At 35.9% G+C, this 19,493-nt stretch overlaps 4 protein-coding genes and 1 non-coding gene across 9 annotated transcripts in view; 1 reads left to right on the top strand and 4 right to left on the bottom strand.

Moving 5' to 3' along the window:
* Positions 1–156: 156 nt before the first annotated feature.
* LOC106168831 (anaphase-promoting complex subunit 11) lies at positions 157–2,599 on the top strand. Of its 4 annotated transcripts, none has more exons than XM_087002926.1 (4): positions 157–292; positions 667–690; positions 1,411–1,555; positions 1,822–2,599. In XM_087002926.1, the coding sequence occupies exons 1-4, from the start codon at positions 273–275 to the stop codon at positions 1,864–1,866; spliced, it is 234 nt and encodes a 77-aa protein (XP_086859052.1). In that variant the 5' UTR covers positions 157–272; the 3' UTR covers positions 1,867–2,599. The 4 variants fall into 4 exon arrangements, with proteins under 4 accessions (XP_086859052.1, XP_086859051.1, XP_086859053.1 ...); XM_087002924.1 differs by having other exon boundaries at positions 165–292; positions 1,411–1,529; XM_087002925.1 differs by lacking the exon at positions 667–690 and having other exon boundaries at positions 1,411–1,529.
* On the bottom strand, positions 2,406–8,608 carry LOC106168829 (uncharacterized). 2 transcript variants are annotated; one of them, XM_013548030.2, is made up of 4 exons: positions 8,492–8,608; positions 5,953–6,383; positions 5,127–5,291; positions 2,406–4,642 (listed from the first exon to the last, which is right to left on the bottom strand). In XM_013548030.2, the coding sequence occupies exons 2-4, from the start codon at positions 6,368–6,370 to the stop codon at positions 4,020–4,022; spliced, it is 1,206 nt and encodes a 401-aa protein (XP_013403484.1). In that variant the 5' UTR covers positions 6,371–6,383; positions 8,492–8,608; the 3' UTR covers positions 2,406–4,019. The 2 variants fall into 2 exon arrangements, with proteins under 2 accessions (XP_013403484.1, XP_086859048.1); XM_087002922.1 differs by lacking the exon at positions 8,492–8,608 and adding an exon at positions 7,934–7,951.
* A 2,084-nt stretch (positions 8,609–10,692) lies between these two features.
* Positions 10,693–14,794, bottom strand: LOC106168830 (uncharacterized). The gene is made up of 5 exons (XM_013548031.2): positions 14,671–14,794; positions 13,492–13,919; positions 12,494–12,658; positions 11,695–12,247; positions 10,693–11,476 (listed from the first exon to the last, which is right to left on the bottom strand). Exons 2-4 carry the CDS (start codon positions 13,910–13,912, stop codon positions 11,736–11,738), a joined length of 1,098 nt encoding a protein of 365 aa, XP_013403485.2. The 5' UTR covers positions 13,913–13,919; positions 14,671–14,794; the 3' UTR covers positions 10,693–11,476; positions 11,695–11,735.
* On the bottom strand, positions 10,723–10,823 carry LOC147764114 (small nucleolar RNA U3). Its single transcript, XR_015332599.1, has one exon. It is a non-coding gene; the product is annotated as a small nucleolar RNA U3 (small nucleolar RNA).
* The window catches only part of LOC106168811 (organic cation transporter protein), a 6,341-nt gene continuing 1,518 nt past the window's right edge, over positions 14,671–19,493 (bottom strand). Inside the window, exons 2-10 of the mRNA XM_013548000.2 lie at positions 18,933–19,131; positions 18,639–18,742; positions 18,360–18,514; positions 17,870–18,038; positions 17,203–17,418; positions 16,705–16,928; positions 16,378–16,553; positions 16,009–16,163; positions 14,671–15,827 (exon numbers count right to left, since the gene is read on the bottom strand). Of these exons, the coding sequence (XP_013403454.2) occupies positions 15,749–15,827; positions 16,009–16,163; positions 16,378–16,553; positions 16,705–16,928; positions 17,203–17,418; positions 17,870–18,038; positions 18,360–18,514; positions 18,639–18,742; positions 18,933–19,131 (1,477 nt within the window). The 3' untranslated portion in view covers positions 14,671–15,748. The remainder of the gene's footprint in view (positions 15,828–16,008; positions 16,164–16,377; positions 16,554–16,704; positions 16,929–17,202; positions 17,419–17,869; positions 18,039–18,359; positions 18,515–18,638; positions 18,743–18,932; positions 19,132–19,493) is intronic.

Genomic DNA, 19,493 nt, shown 5'->3' with positions numbered 1-19,493 from the left:
GCAATAAAAGCCTTTATAAATGTTCCAAATTTCTCTTTCCAGTGACGTAATCAATATATCATTGATTTCAATTTAGAATTTTAAAAATGGGCTGTACAATAGAAATGCAATTATGAATTATATTACATCGTTATATAGACTGTGGTTTATCTTGGGCACAGCGACACCTAACGTAACACACTAAAACCTTAAATATAGAATCTCTTATTTTCCGCACTTTTTTCAAATGGTGAAAAAATACAACTAAAACACGGAATATTTCGAGAACACTGATGAAGGTCAAGATCAAAGGCAAGTAGTAGCAAACATATTCAACTTTACCGCAAGTGCAATTTTATTTGCTCTTTGATATGCAAAGAATAGATGAATTGCAACTGGTCAACTCCGCCAGACCTTCACTGGCTTCAGCTTCACTGTCAGTATTTCTGCCGTACAGTTACATATTAGGTACTTAAAGCGTAGGCTTTTAAGCCGAAAACTGAAGCAACTTGGAAATTTTTACATCAGTTAAAGAAACATAGTGCTATCAAAAAAAAATTGAAGCATTTACCTACTGCGCAGTGTCTTTATTATTTATTCATTATTTATTATTAAAATAAAGTATTGGTTATCATTAATATTTTGACATTTATATTAATATATGGTTCTTTGTTTCATGTTCACATGGCCCTGTGTTTCCTTTTATTTAGGGTAAGTTAGTAATCGTGTCATCCAGGAAATTGGAGAGAAGACAGTGTTGAGCATATCCATTCGAGAATGTGTCCAACCTCTTTGCCCAATCATGTCATTTCAATTTCAGTGATTTTTAGCAAAGCAAAACCATTAATGTAATCCATCTTTGCATTTGCGAATTAAAAGTGTTACAAGAGGAGTCAAAAGTAAATTGAAATATGAAGATGCTGGAAGCAGGTCTTCGGATTTAGATGCCCATGGTTATATATAAAAAAATTATTTTCCCTAAAACTTCTGCTGTTTTTCTCATGAAAACGCATACTGAAACATTCAGAAAATAAATGTTATATCATATCATATCTAGATCAACTTAGTAAAAAGAAAATATACAGCATCTTTTTTTGCCTGGATTTCTTACCATTGTTTTGCTACAAGTGGTACATGTTTTCATCAGGCAAACCTTAATTTTCCTTATGTATGGGACAACTGCTCATGTGTCTACATTTTTTGGGGTAGGAGAGGTTTGTAACAAGGACTCATTTTTGTAGCATTATTCTGATTTACTGTTCACTCTTTATTCTGTAGACCTTGTCCTTTGTATATAACATGTTTATAATAAATTTCATTTTTGCACATGTTGGTAAGATCTCCTTTAAAAAATCGGTACACAAAAATATGTATATGTATATGAAAATATACTGGAACAAAGTGTCAAATATTTTGCTGTTTTATTTTCAGTTGGACTGCAGTTGCAACTTGGAAGTGGATAGCCAATGATGACAATTGTGGGATATGTCGAATGCCATTTGATGGATGCTGCCCCGACTGTAAACTGCCAGGAGATGACTGTCCCCTAGGTATGTGCAGTGGATTTTGCTCAGAGGTAAACTGAGGGAAAGAAAATAACTAAATAAGTGCACATTTTGTGAAGGATAATGATTTCAAATTTCACTCACTGATTTAAAAATAAGTGGAAATCAGTGGAAATGGAATCTTAACTGCTAAGTTTTTTTCTTGTTTAAATGAGGGCAGGATATGTCAAAGACAATTGTTTTGAATATAATTTATTAAGAAATCAAAATGCATCACAGTCTTATCGATTTGACTAATTACAATTTATGGTATTAAAATTACTTTTGAAAATTTCAGTCTGGGGCCAGTGCTCACATTGTTTCCACATCCACTGCATTGTGAAATGGCTGAACTCCCAACAGATAAACCAGCTTTGTCCAATGTGCAGACAAGAATGGAAGTTTAAAGAATGAACTATGTGTAGGTCTTCTTGAAAGACTTATTCTTCCAAGCAGGAAATCCTGTGTCAACCATCTTCATGCTGTGACCAAGCATTAATGGATACCAAGGGCAATAATCTGAAGTGTCAAAGACCCAGGTCAAGAATTGACAAAATATTCTAAAATGTATCAAAAATCATTCACATTATCCACAATTTTTTATGTCTTTTGAGAAAACTATTTTCAGGCAAATATCAGTCCCAAAGAGTTATATAATTTGTTTCAAATTTCTTTAGAAGTCAAATGAGTGAAGGTCATTTGGAAAGCTTATGTGGCTCATGCAGACTAACAGTCTCAAACAGTTTATTGAGAAATTGTGTTTGATAAAGAAGAGAGACAAAATTGTTGCATGGAAAAGAATACAACTGATGGACTTGTGTAAGGACAAAAAAAAATTGGTTTGAAAGTGTTAATATTTTGAATTTAGGTCTAACACATAAATGATATTCCTTGTTACACATTTATTGTGAATAAATAATGAGAAGCACAATTAAAATGCCACTTATAATATATGCTTGTAAAATATAAGCTTTTGATCCTTTATATATATATGTATTCCTTTATATATGTATTCCTTTGAAACCTGATAAAAGAGTGTAATCTAATATTAAAAATGATTCTCCTTCCCTTTGAAATATTTGAGTTGGATTTTTTAAAATAACTTGTTTTACAAGCAATTCTTATTTTCTTAAGAAAATAAGAATTGTGAGGTGGGGGATTTCAAAAGTTCAAAAATGTTTTTTGTTACTTTTTAAAAACCTTTTGGACAATAGTAAGCAGTGACTCCTTTTCACTGAACTTTTTTGTCTTAATTACTGGTGACATACAATAATCATGTTGGTTTAAAACTTATGTCTTTACCTCCCCTTGATTATCAATGCATTTTATGTCATTCAATTTTCTTTTCTATTAAGGCCGTTTTTAGGTTAGAGGGGTTTGAGAAACAAGTTGGTAAAAATTAATAATACAAATATTTGAAGTAAAATGTCAAACAAATTACTATTGCAGAAAAACCACTACCTTTAAGCATCTCTTAGAAGTTCATTTACGAATGTGTATTGATATGAAGTGTATAGTTTCCAGAGTGCTCAACACTGATGGAAGCATTTATACATAATTCTAAAAACTAAGACATAAATACCTCTACTCCTAGTTTCAAGACAAACTATATATATATATATATATATATATATATATATATATATATATATATATATATATATATTGAAGAGAATAAACGTACAAAAACTGACTTTCAATGCTTTATGTTACTAGCATTACTGACCGTTATGCTTGTCATTAATTATGGCCATACACACCAATCTGTATCCTACTGTTATCATAATGTGTTTTGCTTAGAAGATGGCAGCCTATCTATTTGATGACTGACCCCAATATTTTTTTGTGGCAGAGATCTGGAGCTTCCTAAAATGGCCTAGGAAGTCCAGCTAATGGTGTGACTGACCAATTTCTGACAATAAAAAATATATATCTCTACAAACTATGTACAAGATGAAGTACAAACATAAATAAACAAGTAAAAGCTATTCCTATAGCAAGATGCATTGAATCCAATTAAGTTACATTGACTAGAGACCTTTTAAACACTAATTTAAACAAAGTTATTTATGAAATGATTGTAAATTCCCTGTAACACACATAAACAACTTCTACTTGTTTCTTTTAAGACATAATATGCCCTTTGGTATTTCTTTAACGTTATGCTATTTGAAACTATATGATGGCATTTGGTTGAGTTTTAGTGGCAAAGATATAACTACATATGTAAAATTATGCTAAAAGATGAAGCCTCAATTCTTTCACAACTGTAAACATTCTATTAAATTGTATTACAGGTAGTTTTATTTAATAACATACATTTAGAGATTAAGGTAATGAGATTATACCTCAGATACCTAAATAATTTTACCAAACACTGATATGTAACTTGATTAACATTTAAAAGTGTCTGGAATGCAATTTGTGCATGAAATTATGCTATCTCGATGCAGTCACAAAGGTGAATAATTTATAGCTACGCTCCCACAGCATCTCTTATTGATTAAAGTGCTCTGGTTTTTCAGTCATCACTGGCTCTGCCTTCTCTGCAGTGGGGGGGACAGCAAAACCTGGTGGGGGAGGTGCTGCCTCTGCAGACCCAGGATATTGCCTAACGATCTTCCTCTGAAAGAAGAGCAACAGCTTCATCTTGATTTGACCAATGCCAGTCGTCCTTATTTCTGGTGTCTCTAGGATACAAGCCAGTTCCCAGCCCCTGGTTCCCATGTCTTCTAATACTGGATTCCATCCAGCACTTCCTCTAGCTCCTCCAAAACCACCTGTTATTTTATGCTCAAAATCCACTATAGTCCCTTCATAGACTGGGGTTGGATCATTCAAAGCATCAGCTGGTTTTTCAAAGAACCACACTGTGTTCATGGTGGCTGAAGTACTGAAAGCACCTGATCGCATGTAAGATTGATCCAAAAATATTTCCACCAATCGCCAGCCTTGCTGTAAAAAAGCTGCATAATGACTCATCCAATCACATTGGACCTGAATAGTTGGAGTGAAACCCATTTTGGAGCGGATTCCAATCGGTACATTGACTGCTTGATAAGTGTAACACCTTGGGTTGGGATGGAGGGGCATGTTAAAGAAAACATCAACTCCAATACCTGAAAAAAATTTAATGGCAAGTTTGAGAATAACAGTATTATACATTTCCATTTATCCCCTTTTTTTTTACTTTTTCTTATAAGAATTTGAAAAAACTTGATACAAAAAAAAGGCAATATGGGTTACACAAATGCAGACACCCCTGTAAAATAGTGTCAAAATGTGGTCTCAGAAACAACTCAAAATAAATATTCATGTGCAAATAAAATGTTTTTAATGCTGTCATGTTGGAGCAAAATTGAAAAACAGGGACATAATCAATTTTCAATTGCAACGTCCCTGAACAAAAATGTATGGCTGTCCTTTATAAACCTTAATTCGTGGCCATCCCCATACACAGTGCCACAAAGGTACTTTCAGGCCTGCAGGCATCCCTGTCATAGCTGGTCCCATTCCCTGTGCCACTCACTGTGTCTTATTTGTACAACTTACAAGCTGATACTCCCCTCTGAATTGCTCTCATTCCCAGTAATACTGTCTTACCTGGAGATACTCCCCTCATAGCTGCTCCCATTCCCTGTGTCACATACTGTCCTGACATCTCGACACACACTAGCCTGCCACCATGCTGAGTGTTCTGAGCTATCTTCATCTGGATATCTGACATATCACCCTGGACACCCTGTGGCCCCGTCAATGACAGCATACCTATAAAACATTTTTTTTTTAATGTTCATCAAACATAAGTACTAAAGTACCTTGGTTAAATAAAGTATGCATTACTGTCGACAATGTTCATCCAAAATATCTAAAAGCACCTTGAAAACAAGGCCTAATAACCCAAATAACTATCTTTTAAACAAAAATTATGCTAGTACATCTATATACAAGCTCCAATTAGAATTTAGTCTTTATAAATCTGAATAGCTGAAAATATTTTTGTGAAAGTTTATATATATATATATATATTTTTTTTTTTTTTTTTTAAAGTCTTATTTGTTTAATGACAAACAGCTGTACCAGTATATGATTGTACTGACTGTAACACATTTTCTCAGTTTTAGAAGTGTACCCAGAATGGTTATGTATGTTATTTTAGGGTGAATTTTCGCTAAATTCTTTATATAGAAAAGATAAAATATCACAAGGAAAAATAAAAGATAAAATATCACAAGGAACAAATTCACTCATAATTTCATATTCTTACAAAATCCCATCAATGACAATAAAAGATACACATGCCAAACACTGAGATGTTTGGACTGCAAGTATTTGAATGGAAAATGGCATAGGCTGCTGTGGCCAAATACTACTAGTTCACCACATCAACCAATAAAATAACTATAACTTATTTAGAAAAATAATTTACCTCCTCTAAAAGTTGCCACATACATGATAGACTTCTCCACTTTCAGTTGATACTGTTCACTACAAAACTCTGGATCACTGGCTAGCCTGACAAATATTCCTTGGAAAGGTACATTTACTGCTGTACTAAAAAGTCCTTGCTGCTGAGCCACTCCTGGTATCCTGTAGAATGATGTCATTCTCCAGCCCTGCTGATATGGTTGTGCTAGGGCAGGGTAGTAGCTGTCTATGTTGGTACTAATCATATTCTGACCAGGAGAAAAGTTAAAAGCCATGTTGTTCTGGAATGTCACTGACATCTCCAGCAACTGATAATGGCAAGGTGATCCATGATATGGTGGGAGTTGCACTGCCTGCTGGTCCTGGTGTCCTCCTGATCCAGCTGATACTACAGTTCCTTTGTGGGATTTATTGCCCATTTTCCCCTAACACCTGTAATCAAATAAAGAGCAGTAGTTGACAGAAGCAGCTGAAAACAATTTAAATTTCAAAATATGTCACTAAACTTCCTTTGCTTAACAAGTCAATATGCCATCAGTGGGCATCAAAGTGACCTGATATTGCTTTTTTAGATCTAGAATCATCACTTTTAACAACTATTAACAGACAAAATTAATGTAATATAGGTATTGGCGGTCATGCTCAATTTTCCATACAATGTAAAACCATGACATAAACCTTTATTTTTCATAATATTTTTGCTGAAATTTGGATTTTTCAATAACTTATTTACAGGATAATAGTACTGATACAAATATGTGTTTTTTCAGCCTTATGGGGTCTCCGTAAATTGCGCAATACAGTGCCGTATTGTAAGTTTCAGTTACGCTGTAATAAATACAATGCACGCTCGGCTGTCACCTTGATTGGATAGTAAACGATTGTCGTAAAATCGCTAAATGATATTAAAATCGGGTACATAAACTTAAAAACCACCTAGGACAACCTCAGACTGCCACATTAATCCAATACAATGCAAAAATAAACTATAACAAGTGGTTAAAGCCTTCAAACCGAATGTCGTAAAGTCCCCATATACCTCCATAGAGACAATAAAATAGAGTAAGCTTCTGAAACAAGAAAAATCCAGTTCCAACATAATAATCGAAATAAAATACTGCCGGGCATCGGAGCGGCCTAAAACTTGGCACGCTTACCGCTAATACTGCAGGCTACATCATCCCGTCGCTCGTTTGTAAATTCCGTCATTTCCTGAATTGGATTGTAGAGAGGACCAATTCAAACATCAGAGGTGGAATTTGGATATACGGTTTGATTGTGCGTATGCCATGCACGGAATTTACAAACGAGCGACGGGATGATGTAGCCTGCAGTATTAGCGGTAAGCGTGCCAAGTTTTAGGCCGCTCCGATGCCCGGCAGTATTTTATTTCGATTATTATGTTGGAACTGGATTTTTCTTGTTTCAGAAGCTTACTCTATTTTATTGTCTCTATGGAGGTATATGGGGACTTTACGACATTCGGTTTGAAGGCTTTAACCACTTGTTATAGTTTATTTTTGCATTGTATTGGATTAATGTGGCAGTCTGAGGTTGTCCTAGGTGGTTTTTAAGTTTATGTACCCGATTTTAATATCATTTAGCGATTTTACGACAATCGTTTACTATCCAATCAAGGTGACAGCCGAGCGTGATACAATGGTACATATCAGACTTTGCTGCTTTCCAACGTTCAGTTGAATTGACCGTTGCGTTTTCTGAAAAATGTATAGTATATATATTATATATCAGAGAGTATAGTTTATATATTAGAGAGTGCACATGCTGACGCATGGATCATGTTCGATCACGGATTTCGTGCTAAATTGACCATGCAGTGACAGTCGTATAAAAATCCGAGTACTTTTGTAGTATACCCCCCCACCCTGTAACTTTCTGTAACTTTCACTTTTCAAACAGTTTTTTACATTTTCTTGTTCATCTATGTCAAAGCTGTTGAAATAAAATGCTTTTGTAATTACCTGTGGGATTTTTATTGGTTTTAATCACGTTTAAGCCAGCCCATTGAAATACAATGTTGGAATCTTCAATTTACACCCGCAGTCAATAACTTGCCGCGTTTTCGTTGGCTAACTCTAAGGTAATTTTATGTGAACAAGTAGCTCATAATAATTTCACAGAGGAAGTCCAAGTATACAATGTGTCAATCCTATGTTCACATAAAATAAGGTAGAGTTAGCCAACTAAAACGCGGCAAGTTATTGACTGCGGGTACATTGTAAATTTTCACATTGTATTTCAATGGGGTGGATTAAACGTGATTAAAACTAATAAAAAGACCACAGGTAATTACAAAAACATTTTATTTCAACAGCTTTGACATAGGTGAAAAAGACAATGTAAAAAAATGTTTGAAAAATGAAAGTTTCAGGAAGTTACAGGGTGGGGGGGTATACTACAAAAGTACCAAAATCCGCTTACACTGATCGAGCCTACAGTATACACAGTCAGTGGGGGTTTGCTTCCATTAAATTACGGTCATGATCCTTGGAAAAAAACTTAAGCTACATTGTACTTACATCACCCTTTACTATACGGTCCCGTAAGATCTGTATGCAGCAGTCGGTGATAAATTGCTTCCCTCCCACCCGCACTTCCTAGTAGTTGCTACAGCCACAGGAATCTAACGTTTGCGCATGTGCAGAAATAAAGACGCTACATCTCTCTCTAGGCCTATAGACCCAATTAAAATTTATAAAAGATTATTAAAAGTAAGCAAGCGGAAGAATTGTTTGTCCCAAGTAGACCTTAACGAACATCAGTCTAGCTTCTTAAAAACGTTTATTTATCAGTTCTCACACAAAAAATAAATAAACAAAACATATTTAAAAAAATAAACGGAATAAATTTAAACTTTAAACCTTCGTAGGGCCCACGTAAGTTACTGTCACAAGTTCACAACACCATCTCTCATTCTTCTAGTTTATTTTTACTAGTAAAGTAGAACATCTGCATCTTGTTTGAAAGCGGGTATAATGTCTAACGTCTCTAAAAAGGTTTAGAATGTTTCTTTTAAATAAATTAATCAATAACATCTTCTTTTGCGGTGGCGCCGGGTTTTTAAAAGTTGGAAAAAAACTTCGTTACGTCTATTTTAGTTGCTTGATGATTGTGCAATATTTTAGCTATTAGTAAAATCTTCAGTCCAGTTACGTTCATGATTTACTAGACGATATATACATGTAGTGACACCGTGACACGGTACAGTTAAATGTTTTACAGGAAACATAGGTCAAACTGCATTCTCTTGAAAAGTAATTTTCAAAACCTTCGTTACCAGGCATTTTGAAATATATTCGAGGTTGAGGACAAAATGTGTCAGTTGAATAAACGTGGATCTTGGAATACCCCTTGAGCAAAGTCTAATTATTCTTAGTATTAATAACTTGATAATATTACCCAAAAGGGTTGTTATTTTTAAAACTGTCGTTACTTAAACAGCTGACACCTTCGTTACTAAATACCGGAAAATTTCCCCATACGGGGGCGTCTCGATAGTCCGAAGGTTCATTGGTCCGAAGGTTCATTGGTCCGAAAAGTGGTAACATTTTCATCGATTTTTTAATCAAGGGTTCATTGGTCCGAAGGTTTTATATACGTGCCACTTTTTTACGCTTAATGTGACAGCGCAGTCTAAAAAATCAGAAAATCAATCGCAATTAAAACCTGTCAAAAAGTTAGAATCTATATCTGCTACTGGTATCTTCAGAATGTGCTTCTTGTCCACGCGCCCTTTGATGATTTTTCGTTTTCATACAGTAATTCACTAAAAAGATGTTCTTGAAACTATTAAATATATATTGAAAGAGCTAATTAAAACATTGGACATTATTATATCCAAGTTAAAACCAAGAAACTATATGTAAACGTTAAAGATATTCTATAAACTTTTGAAAATGATCCAGTCATATTCTTATGTCTAAATATTCAGCAAAGCTACTCATGTTTGCAAAATTTAATCTTAAATACGACAAAACCCTGAAAATAGGCCACACCCCAGGGCCGTAGCCTGAGCAGAATGCCAGGGGGGCAGTAAGCGGACACAAGGGGGCGAAGCCCCCGAGGGGGGAGGGGGTGTCCCCCTCTCACGGTGTGGAAAATTTTTTAAAACTGTATGTATAATACTGCATTCTGGTGCATTTTAACATGAGTGTATTTTTTCACAGAATTGATACCAACGTTGCAATTATTTTTTTTTACCTTTGCGATTATTTTTTTTGCACCTCAAATCCCAGGGGGGGCAACTGCCCCCCCTGCCCCCCCCGGAGGCTACGGCCCTGCACCCAGTATAGGTTGTTGACATTTCCTTTTCCTTTTCCGAAATGTCAGAAAGACATATATAGCGGTCTAAATAAATCACGATTCCCGTTGAATTAAGTCCCTCTAAAAATAGTATAAACCATCGAAGCCAAGTTCAGGGACGTTTCATAGCGTTTAAGGGGTTGAACAACTGGAATGATGAAACATGAGGACAAAATTGCTTTTTTAAAAAGAAACTTAATTGATGTAAAAATATCGCGTAGCATCCTAGCGACCTAGGTTTCTACTCGCTACCTGTAAATTAAGCTACCCAACTCGAGTTTTTACGACCTTCAATAGGTACGTTATGTATTGGATCATTCCATTATACTTAAAAGAAATAATTCATTGGAAACAAAAAAGGGGTCTTGGTTTAATTTCTATGCTTTTAACTGTTTACAATCATCAGGCACAAAACAGATTGTGTTCTATGTATAAAAACATTTATTGTTCAGAGAAATATGAAGATATGTGTGTGTTTGTGGCCATTCAGAACAGATCCACGAATATGCAAGACTTTACTATAGAAATGATCCCTAAAAGTATGATCTTGGTTTAATTTTTAATCTGCTGATGGTCTTCCAGCCTTCACACGCACCATTCAACGGATTAAATCATGGCTCCGAGGTTTAATTGCTAGACCCCTGCAAGGATGGCGCATGTGGAGGCGGGGAGACCATCAGCAGATTAGTCGGCACTTCTTTCATGTAGAGTTCGCCATATTTGATCCTCGGATCTTCTGTTCTGAATGACCCATATACATCGTTTGTCATATTGATTTTTCTCACTCTTTTTGTTATAAAATAAAATGTTTCTAAAATTTAGAAACTTTGTTAAAAGGTAACAACTCTAAATGCCAATGTGTATTTATAAAAAGAGAACATACATTATATTATAATAATGTCTTAAATGAGAAACCATTGCAGACCAATAAAATTAACCGTATATGTCAATATAAACTATGTAAAAGGTTAACATGCGCTATTTGTACCATTTGTATATTGAAAACATGCAAGGTATTAAAAAGAAAAAAAAAACATTAAACATTACAAATCTTTCTTTATCCATTCGAAAAGAGATTTCCACACCATAACAGCATATTAATTTATATGCATTGCACCCTTTTACAAAAAACACCTCTTATTTTGTTAAACACCCTACAGTGTATTCAAATCATCATTGTTTGGTACTCTCTGCAACAGGGGCTCTGTTCTCACAACTTTTAGATCGATCTATCACCGCGGGGAGTCTCACTAGATTACTGTCAGATAATCCCCCTTAAGTGTCCGTCCCCGCCTACTACAAGCTTTAAGGGGTAATTAACTTTCGTGTCCGCCCGGCTGACAGCTATTTAGCGTGAACCCCCAGGGAGTTAGGTCGATCCAATGTAGGTCGATCTAATCTATGAGAATGGGGTGAGGGGTACAGTAGAACCAGGAGAAGTTGGCCTTAAACCACATGGGACTAGCGGATTATTCTCCTCTGAAAAAATAGCATCAACCTCATGGTCTTGTACCTGCCAACACCTGTTGTCCATACTTCTGGAGTAGCCAGAATACATGCCAGCTCCCAGCCGCTGGCTCCCATGCTCTGTACAACTGGGTTCCATCCAGCTTCTCCGTGAGTTCCTCCTATATCAGTTGTGATTTCATGCTGAAACTCCATCACTGTCCCCTCATAGACTGGGGTTGGATCATTCATAGTATCAGCAGGCTTTTCAAAGAACCACACTGAGTTCATGGTGTGTGATGTATGAACAGCGCCAGAATGCATGTAAGAATGATCCAAAAATATTTCCACCAATCGCCAGCCTTGATGCAAGAATGTGTCAAAATGGAGAGCCCAATTGCACTGGACTTGAACATCTCTGGAGAAACTTGTGACGTCCACCATAATTGGTACGTTGACTGCTTGATATATGTACTGCCTTGGGTTGGGATGGAGAGGCATATTAAAGAACACATCAACCCCTATACCTGGAAAATTCAAACTGCATGTTTAAGAATACCTTGGTATACTCCTGCTGCTGAAGAAGTAAGTGTTGAAAGTTTAATACTTAAGAAATTAATCATATCTTCAACAACTTCTTATGTCATACTTGGAGATACTCCCTTTAAGGCAGTCCCCTTTCGCTTTGACACATACACTCTCTTACCTGGAGACACTCCCATCCCCCTCCCCCCAGACAGTTCCCATTCCCTGTGACATAAACTGTCACATACCTGGAGGCACTCCCATCATAGTTGCTCCCATTCCCTGTGTCACATACTGTCCTGACATCTCAACACATACTAGCCTGCCACCATGCTGAGTGTTCTGAGCTATCTTCATCTGGATATCTGACATATCACCCTGGACACCCTGTGGCCCCGTCAATGATAGGATACCTATAAAACAATTTTGTCAAAAATAAATGATAAAAATATATCTTATTAATATTTATTGATTTTAAATTTGATTTTCCAATAGGAGCTATAATTTAATCTGCAGAATCATTCTTGGAAGTTAGAGAATAAAAAATAACATGGATTGCTTTTAATAGTGTTAATGATGGCTATGCACAAATTGAGATTTTCATCAAGTTTGATGCAATTATTACAAAATGATTAACAGCATAAACACCATCAATTTTCAATTATGTACGAGATATTTCATGGACATTCAGAAAATGTCACACAGTATTTCATACTCATACATTTAATTATCACTGAAAATGCAAATATGAGAAAAAGACTACTTCACAAAAAATGCTTAATTCCATGAAAAATGATCCAATAAAGCTGCCTGTATTCTTTTAGCATAAATTACTCCAGTAAGTGTGGGGATAATAAGGCAGTTTTCCAAGCTTACAGTGAAAAGTGCTTTGCAACAATGCAGACGACAGACACAAGTGACGCATGGCTATACTCGGTATGTACATAAAAATACTCAGTGAAGAATTTCAAATTTGTTGTATATATACCCAGTATATTCAGTTAGTGTCAAAACAACAGCCAAGATTAAAGTAACTTAGTTCCACTTAAACTTAAATTATTATGGAATGTGATCAATACTTCCAGAGTATGTCTATATCTCAAAGAATGTGTTTGTTTTCTATGGCTACCCAGTGGTTACCCTTTGAACAACACAAAAATTAAATGTCAGACATGTCAACATTTCATGGTAATCATGTCTTTCATGAGTGACATCCCTTGCAAAAATGTGTATAAAGCTAATTTACCTCCTCTAAAACCTGTCATAAGCATGATAGACTTCTCCACTTTCAGCTGATACTGTTCACTACAAAACACTGGATCACTGGCTAGCCTGACAAATATTCCTTGGAAAGGTACATTTACTGCTGTACTAAAAAGTCCTTGCTGCTGAGCCACTCCTGGTATCCTGTAGAATGTTGTCATTCTCCAGCCCTGCTGATATGGTTGTGCTAGAGCAGGGTAGTAGCTGTCTATGTTGGTACTGATCATATTATGACCATGTGTAAATTGTAATACATTCTGCCGAAAGGGCACTGACATCTCCAGGAAGTAGTACTGACATTGTGATCCAAGATATGGTCGCTGTTGCACTGCTGTTCCCTGTGCCTGCTGACTGCCTCCTGGTCCAGCTGAAATCACAGTTCCTTTGTGCGATTTGTTGCCCATTGTTTTTCTGAAAGCATACAGTTGTATAATTAAGTGTGACTAAACACCAACGTTGTATTCCCAATCTGTGAAGAAATTCAACATTTTTGTACTTCTATGAAGCATTTTTTTTTCTTTTTTTGCAGAACAAGGAATTAATTTGACTTTTATGACTTGGCAAGTTGACTTTATTTTAGATATTAGTTGTTTAAGTAACCAGTAGAAATGGTTTAGGAGTATACTGTTGCTGTTATATGCATGCAAATTTTATGCATATTCCCACACAGGTGTCCTATGGAAACACTAACAGAGTTATCAGTAGAGACTGTAAGTTCAAGTTTGTAATCAACGCAACACTGCACCTAAATATTAAGTCAGGCACTTTTGCATTCCCTTCACAACAATCATTATACTGTAGAACTGACCACTGAAAAGTGTAACAAAAATATACTGTTCAGGTACTGTTAATGTATATTACACCACGCTTGTAATTTTGTAAATACTGATGCATTACAGTAGAAATGCCTTCAAATTAATAAAGTGAGGATAATATCAGTAGTGTGGTAATGCATGCTTGTTGTTTACACAGCATGGTAAACGTTATCGTTTTGCATATATAGTCAGTATTGTAATATCCAGCCATGCATAACTTATGCTATAACTATAACAAGGCGTGCAAGAGAAAACACTCGCCCAAAGGATGCTTGGTAACGATATAAACAGGTGTAAATGGAGAAACTATCATTAATATTAACCAGCATATTTCAAAATGTTCTTACCTAGTTTTTGGACGAAGGTGTCGCTGCAGTTGACGCCCGGCTAAAACCTATTTTTTCAGTGCTTCACATTCTGACCGAAACTTGACCGAGGACCGTAACCTACATACAGGCCACTGCTGTCGCAACAAACGCAATGACTGCACCAGACCTGTTGCGCTGGTGAGTGGGGTCCAGTAAGCGTTATCACTGAATCTCAATAAATAATTTTGGTCTATTTAACTTTAATAGATTATTAAAAGTAAGCGAGCGGAAGAATTGTTTGTCCAGCTGAAACTTAACTTATCTCAGCCTTGAAACTTAAATCACTGAAAAAAATTAATTACTAGATTTATCTGATCTTACACAAAAAACATAAAATTTAAACCTTATTACAGTCGGTCGCAGCACCATCTCACATTCTCCAATTGGTCTTGTTTGTTTTTAGAAAATTTGCAACTTGCGTATGATGTCTTAAGTCTCATAATGTTTATTTTAGACTATTTCATTTTTCTGTTTTCTTCAAAGGGACATATAAAAGCCGTAAAAATTTGTGTTATGACTTTGCCTTCCTTGATGGACTTAACAATAAAATCCGTTGAGGGATTTTCTTTGTGTCATTTTTCTCCTTTGTCCTGAAGGCTGGTTACAACCTTTAATGCCTGCATCGCACCCAAAATTGCTTTTTACGAGATATAATAATGCAAAAGAAAGAAAAGAAGCAGCGAAGTAACTAAACTGAACTTTCCAAGTTATATGTTTTCATTCATTTTCACTTTTTATTGAATAATAAGTTATGACAAACAAGTATATAATATGATACAGACAATACTTAGAAACAGTTTTTCCTTCAAACTATTTAACACAAGTCTAGATTGCAATGTGCAGTCGCTATATGATAACAGTTGCGCAAGTAAGGCACGTTCTCGTCAACAACATGTCATCGACATCATTTCGAACTCTAAACATTTAATTACATAAATGAAACGATAAGGTCCTAAGAAGGTATTTCAAAAACATTCTATGTCCACAGTGAATTGTCATTAATTGTCTGAATGGCGTCTTTGGAATTATATTCTTTCTTTCAAGGCGTTAACGCACATTAGAGTTGAGTTTCTTTTTGCGCTATCAGATCCTTATCTTCGTCATGTCGTATCTTTTTCTTATGTGTAGATTGCTTTCTGTAATAAATAACGGTCAGAAATATAGTTATTTTTCTTATTCGAAAATCACTGGCAACAGAAAAAGATACACCTGTAAAACAAAAGAGAGCTCAAATTTGACTTTTATTTAACAACAGAGAAAACATCACTGAGAACCACAAGATAAGCAATGTCTTTCCTATTGACAAAACTATATTACCTTCCCAAGTTTTGGGCGTCCTCGAGAGTTTCAGGTAGATTGATGTTTGTTGTTTCTGGGAGAAACCCAACTAAGATAGCAGCTGAAATACTGGCCGCCCCAAATATTATCATTGGAATTGTGCTTGGACCAATAGAGTCGACTTTTATATTCCTCTGTGAGAAAAATCGAACAAATATTTTCTAAATAAATCATCAAGTAAATATTGTTAATTCTTTCATTCAACGCATCATTTTCTTGAGAACACACAAGTACCCGTACTCATACATGCCACCGATTTTTCGCACCTGTTGAGTGCACGCAAATACCTCTACTCATGCATGTTAACACGCACACACACTCACAAGTAACTTATATCAAATATCTTACCACAATGAATGGGGAAACCATTGTCCCTATATTAGCAACTGTGGCTCCAACCCCCATCGCAAAGTTCCTGATCACAGTGGGATAGATTTCGGCAGCCCATATGAAATGAATACCATACACTGCAGCTGCTCCAAACTTCCCAGCCACAGCGAGTACTACATGTAACCATTTTAATTCTGGAAAAGATAATAAGATATTTTTCAATGTCTAGTTTTGCCAATTTATTGCCTATACGTGTATCGCATTTTTTTCACGCTGAATATAACGGAATAATTCAGAACTGGAACAAACAATGCCACATTACGAAAATAACTTGGTTTTGCTTACCTTCATTTGCGTACAATTCCACAAAGATAGAGCAGACACACGCGAGTCCACCAAGAAGCATGCAGAGAATATAAGGCTTTTTGCGCCCGAATCTGTCTATGGTAAAGCAGATAACGAAGGCTGGGTATTCAATTAAACCCAGACAAAGGTAGTTCACAAATATATCGCCTCCAAGATTTCCCGTATGAAGTCCTATTCCATAATATGTAGTGTCAACTATTAACCTGGAATATAGTAAAATAACGTTCATTGGTCTATATTATCCAGTAAGCAACTAGACCTATCTACTCACCACGATAGGTTGTGTGCATACAGAGATTGAAATAGTCAATACAGTACTAATTAAAGTTGTCTGTTAAATCAATACATTGGTATGGTAAATACGAATTACTCGTTATAAATGATGAGTGGGCCACTTTAAAAAATGCGACTTAAGAATTTTTTTATATGGAAAGCAACAAAAGCCGAAATAGGCTACAGAACAGTTAAATTATTTACCAAGCATAGGACAACATCAGCATTCTTAAGATTACTTTTGGCGCGCGGAAAAGTTCCCGGAAACTAACGCTAGGTGACTCTTCTTCGATGACAACATTTTTTAACACATTTGGCGCCAAAACCCGTCCATTCACTCTCGCAGCAGTTCTCAGAATTTTCTCAGCTCTGCGCCTCTTTCCTCTGCTCAGAAGCCATCTCGGAGATTCAGGAACGTACCTTTAAAATCAGAGCGACTTTGCAACAATAAGCTTCAAAGCTGCCCATGAAAATAATTACAGAAACTATTATTCTGCCTGGCTAGTCTCGTAAGGAGGGGTTTTATCATTCAGTTACTAAGTATTACATTATTAATCTATTTGGAACATTTTCATCATGGTGCGACATAGTGACAATCAGTACGCTTTGGCAAACCAAACAGTCTGAAAGATATGCTGAAAAGAGCAATCTAATCAGATACTTATCTGTTCGTGGGATAATACTAGAATAAATGCAAACCTATCCCTATCAGTCTTATTGATCTTCAATATACGAATTCGTACAAACATAAAAGGAAGGGGCTTGGTTTTATACAAGATGATGACATAGTTATGACCATAGTTATGACAAGATGTAACATATATTGCTCTATTTCACAAATTTTTTCTCACATTCATAAAATTAATCTTACCACATTGTTACAAGTACTAAAAACGTAGGCAGCGTTACTGCTAGCTGGAAGTGTCTCCAATCTCGTAGAAAGTAAGCCAGGAGTGTCGTAAGTGGCCCACCAGTGGCGCAGAAGAAATTTATCACCGAACCGGCCACCATGCGCTGTTTCGGACCATAAAATTCCAAAGCTGAACAGGAATGATTTTTGTAAAACCATACTTGGCAATTACAGTTGTTGTCCAAATGTTGTTTGTATAAATACCATAAATCGTCAAAGAGTTATACAAAAAGTTGGCATAAAAGCTCATGGATAAAAAAACATAATAAAAATTTTCTTAACAGTAGTAGCACGTTTTAAGATGTGATTGTCGTCATTGGCAATGGAACGAACAGATGGCTTTAGCAATATTGATGTGGATTATTTAATAAAACAACATATTTACCTACTGTAACACAAGGATTAAATGATTTTTACCTAATGTTATATAATGATTAAATAAAACCTTTACCTAAAGTAAAACAAGGATTGAAAATTCCCGAAGAAAACGCTCCAAGCAGGAATCGTATGATCATGTATACTTCAATGGTGGGAGCAAATATGGCTACAACCCCGGTGATTCCCTGTCCCAGTAATGCAATCACCAGCGTGGTCTTGCGACCAACCCTAGAAAGTAAACTTGTTTTAAATAAAATTTTGAAGGAGTGCAATATATTCTGAAAACAGCATCTCTCAAATACAGTTGGTATGTGATTATATTTGTGGATGAAAATTCGGAAAGAAATCTTACGTGTCGGACAATATCCCGAGAAACAGTCCCCCCGCCAAGGCGGAACCAAAGAAAACCATCGAAGTCACAGATAGCAATTCGGCTTTATCGCAGACCAAATTAAACTGAAAAGAAAAATACGCCATGAAATCACTGTACGTTATTATTGTTATTATTACTATTATTATCATATGCTGACACCGCTTTCTTTATATAAACAAATAACCAGAAGCAACGTTTGACTTTTGGAGATGACGCTGAAATCCAGCCCCAAAAACCTCCTCTCTCTTTCCCTCCCCCCCTCTCTCTTAGTACCTGGGAGGGATATGTAGTTGTGAATGTAGATGTATCATAGACCCAATTGGAGCATTTCACTTCGGTCCCGTTGCTGGTCCGCACTGTGCACTCGGCATACTTCCCTCGCCTGTCCCGAGGTATGCTAGCATTGATAAGTGCCTCGTGGCCAGGTCCCTGAATAACCCATGTGTCATTATCAAGCCCCGGTACCTGACATCTGAAATCAGTAAGCAGTGATTCTTTACTTTGTTGTTATCTTAGTTACATGTAGGCCTACATGTACCTACTCATCTTAAACATGCACATCATTTGCGTTGCACTTTTATTATCCTTTAGGTTCGTAAATTGGCTTTACCTTACATATTATATTGTTGCTGGATAAGTAACAGAAGACATATAGGACATGTCCATACAACCGTGACAAGCTAAAGTGAACCATGCTAAATCTTGTGACCTCTTTGGTCTTCATTTATTGTATTACACCATTATTGAATGACAATAAAAATGTATCGTTCTAACGTGTTTAATATTCCGTTGTCAATAACGTGCAAACAATATATTTAATTATAATTTATTTAT

This window comes from Lingula anatina, chromosome 1, assembly GCF_051362555.1.
Source record: "Lingula anatina isolate TDL-2025a chromosome 1, LinAna3.0, whole genome shotgun sequence".
Taxonomy (NCBI): domain Eukaryota; kingdom Metazoa; phylum Brachiopoda; class Lingulata; order Lingulida; family Lingulidae; genus Lingula; species Lingula anatina.
The sequence above is the reverse complement of the archived record's forward strand: the minus strand, read 5'-3'. Positions and strand labels throughout refer to the sequence as shown.

Excerpts from the sequence above, each read along its gene's own strand:
- LOC106168831 (XM_087002924.1), top strand. The coding sequence starts at position 273 with ATGAAGGTCAAGATCAAAGG. Across the intron at positions 691-1,410 it reads TGTGTTTCCTTTTATTTAGG|TTGGACTGCAGTTGCAACTT; the intron begins GTAAGTTAGTAA and ends TTTTATTTTCAG. Across the intron at positions 1,530-1,821 it reads AGGAGATGACTGTCCCCTAG|TCTGGGGCCAGTGCTCACAT; the intron begins GTATGTGCAGTG and ends TGAAAATTTCAG.
- LOC106168829 (XM_013548030.2), bottom strand. The coding sequence starts at position 6,370 with ATGGGCAATAAATCCCACAAAGGAACTGTAGTATCAGCTGGATCAGGA. Across the intron at positions 5,292-5,952 it reads TGTGGCAACTTTTAGAGGAG|GTATGCTGTCATTGACGGGG; the intron begins GTAAATTATTTT and ends AATGTTTTATAG. Across the intron at positions 4,643-5,126 it reads TATGAGGGGAGTATCTCCAG|GTATTGGAGTTGATGTTTTC; the intron begins GTAAGACAGTAT and ends AATTTTTTTCAG.
- LOC106168830 (XM_013548031.2), bottom strand. The coding sequence starts at position 13,912 with ATGGGCAACAAATCGCACAAAGGAACTGTGATTTCAGCTGGACCAGGA. Across the intron at positions 12,659-13,491 it reads TATGACAGGTTTTAGAGGAG|GTATCCTATCATTGACGGGG; the intron begins GTAAATTAGCTT and ends ATTGTTTTATAG. Across the intron at positions 12,248-12,493 it reads TATGATGGGAGTGCCTCCAG|GTATAGGGGTTGATGTGTTC; the intron begins GTATGTGACAGT and ends TGAATTTTCCAG.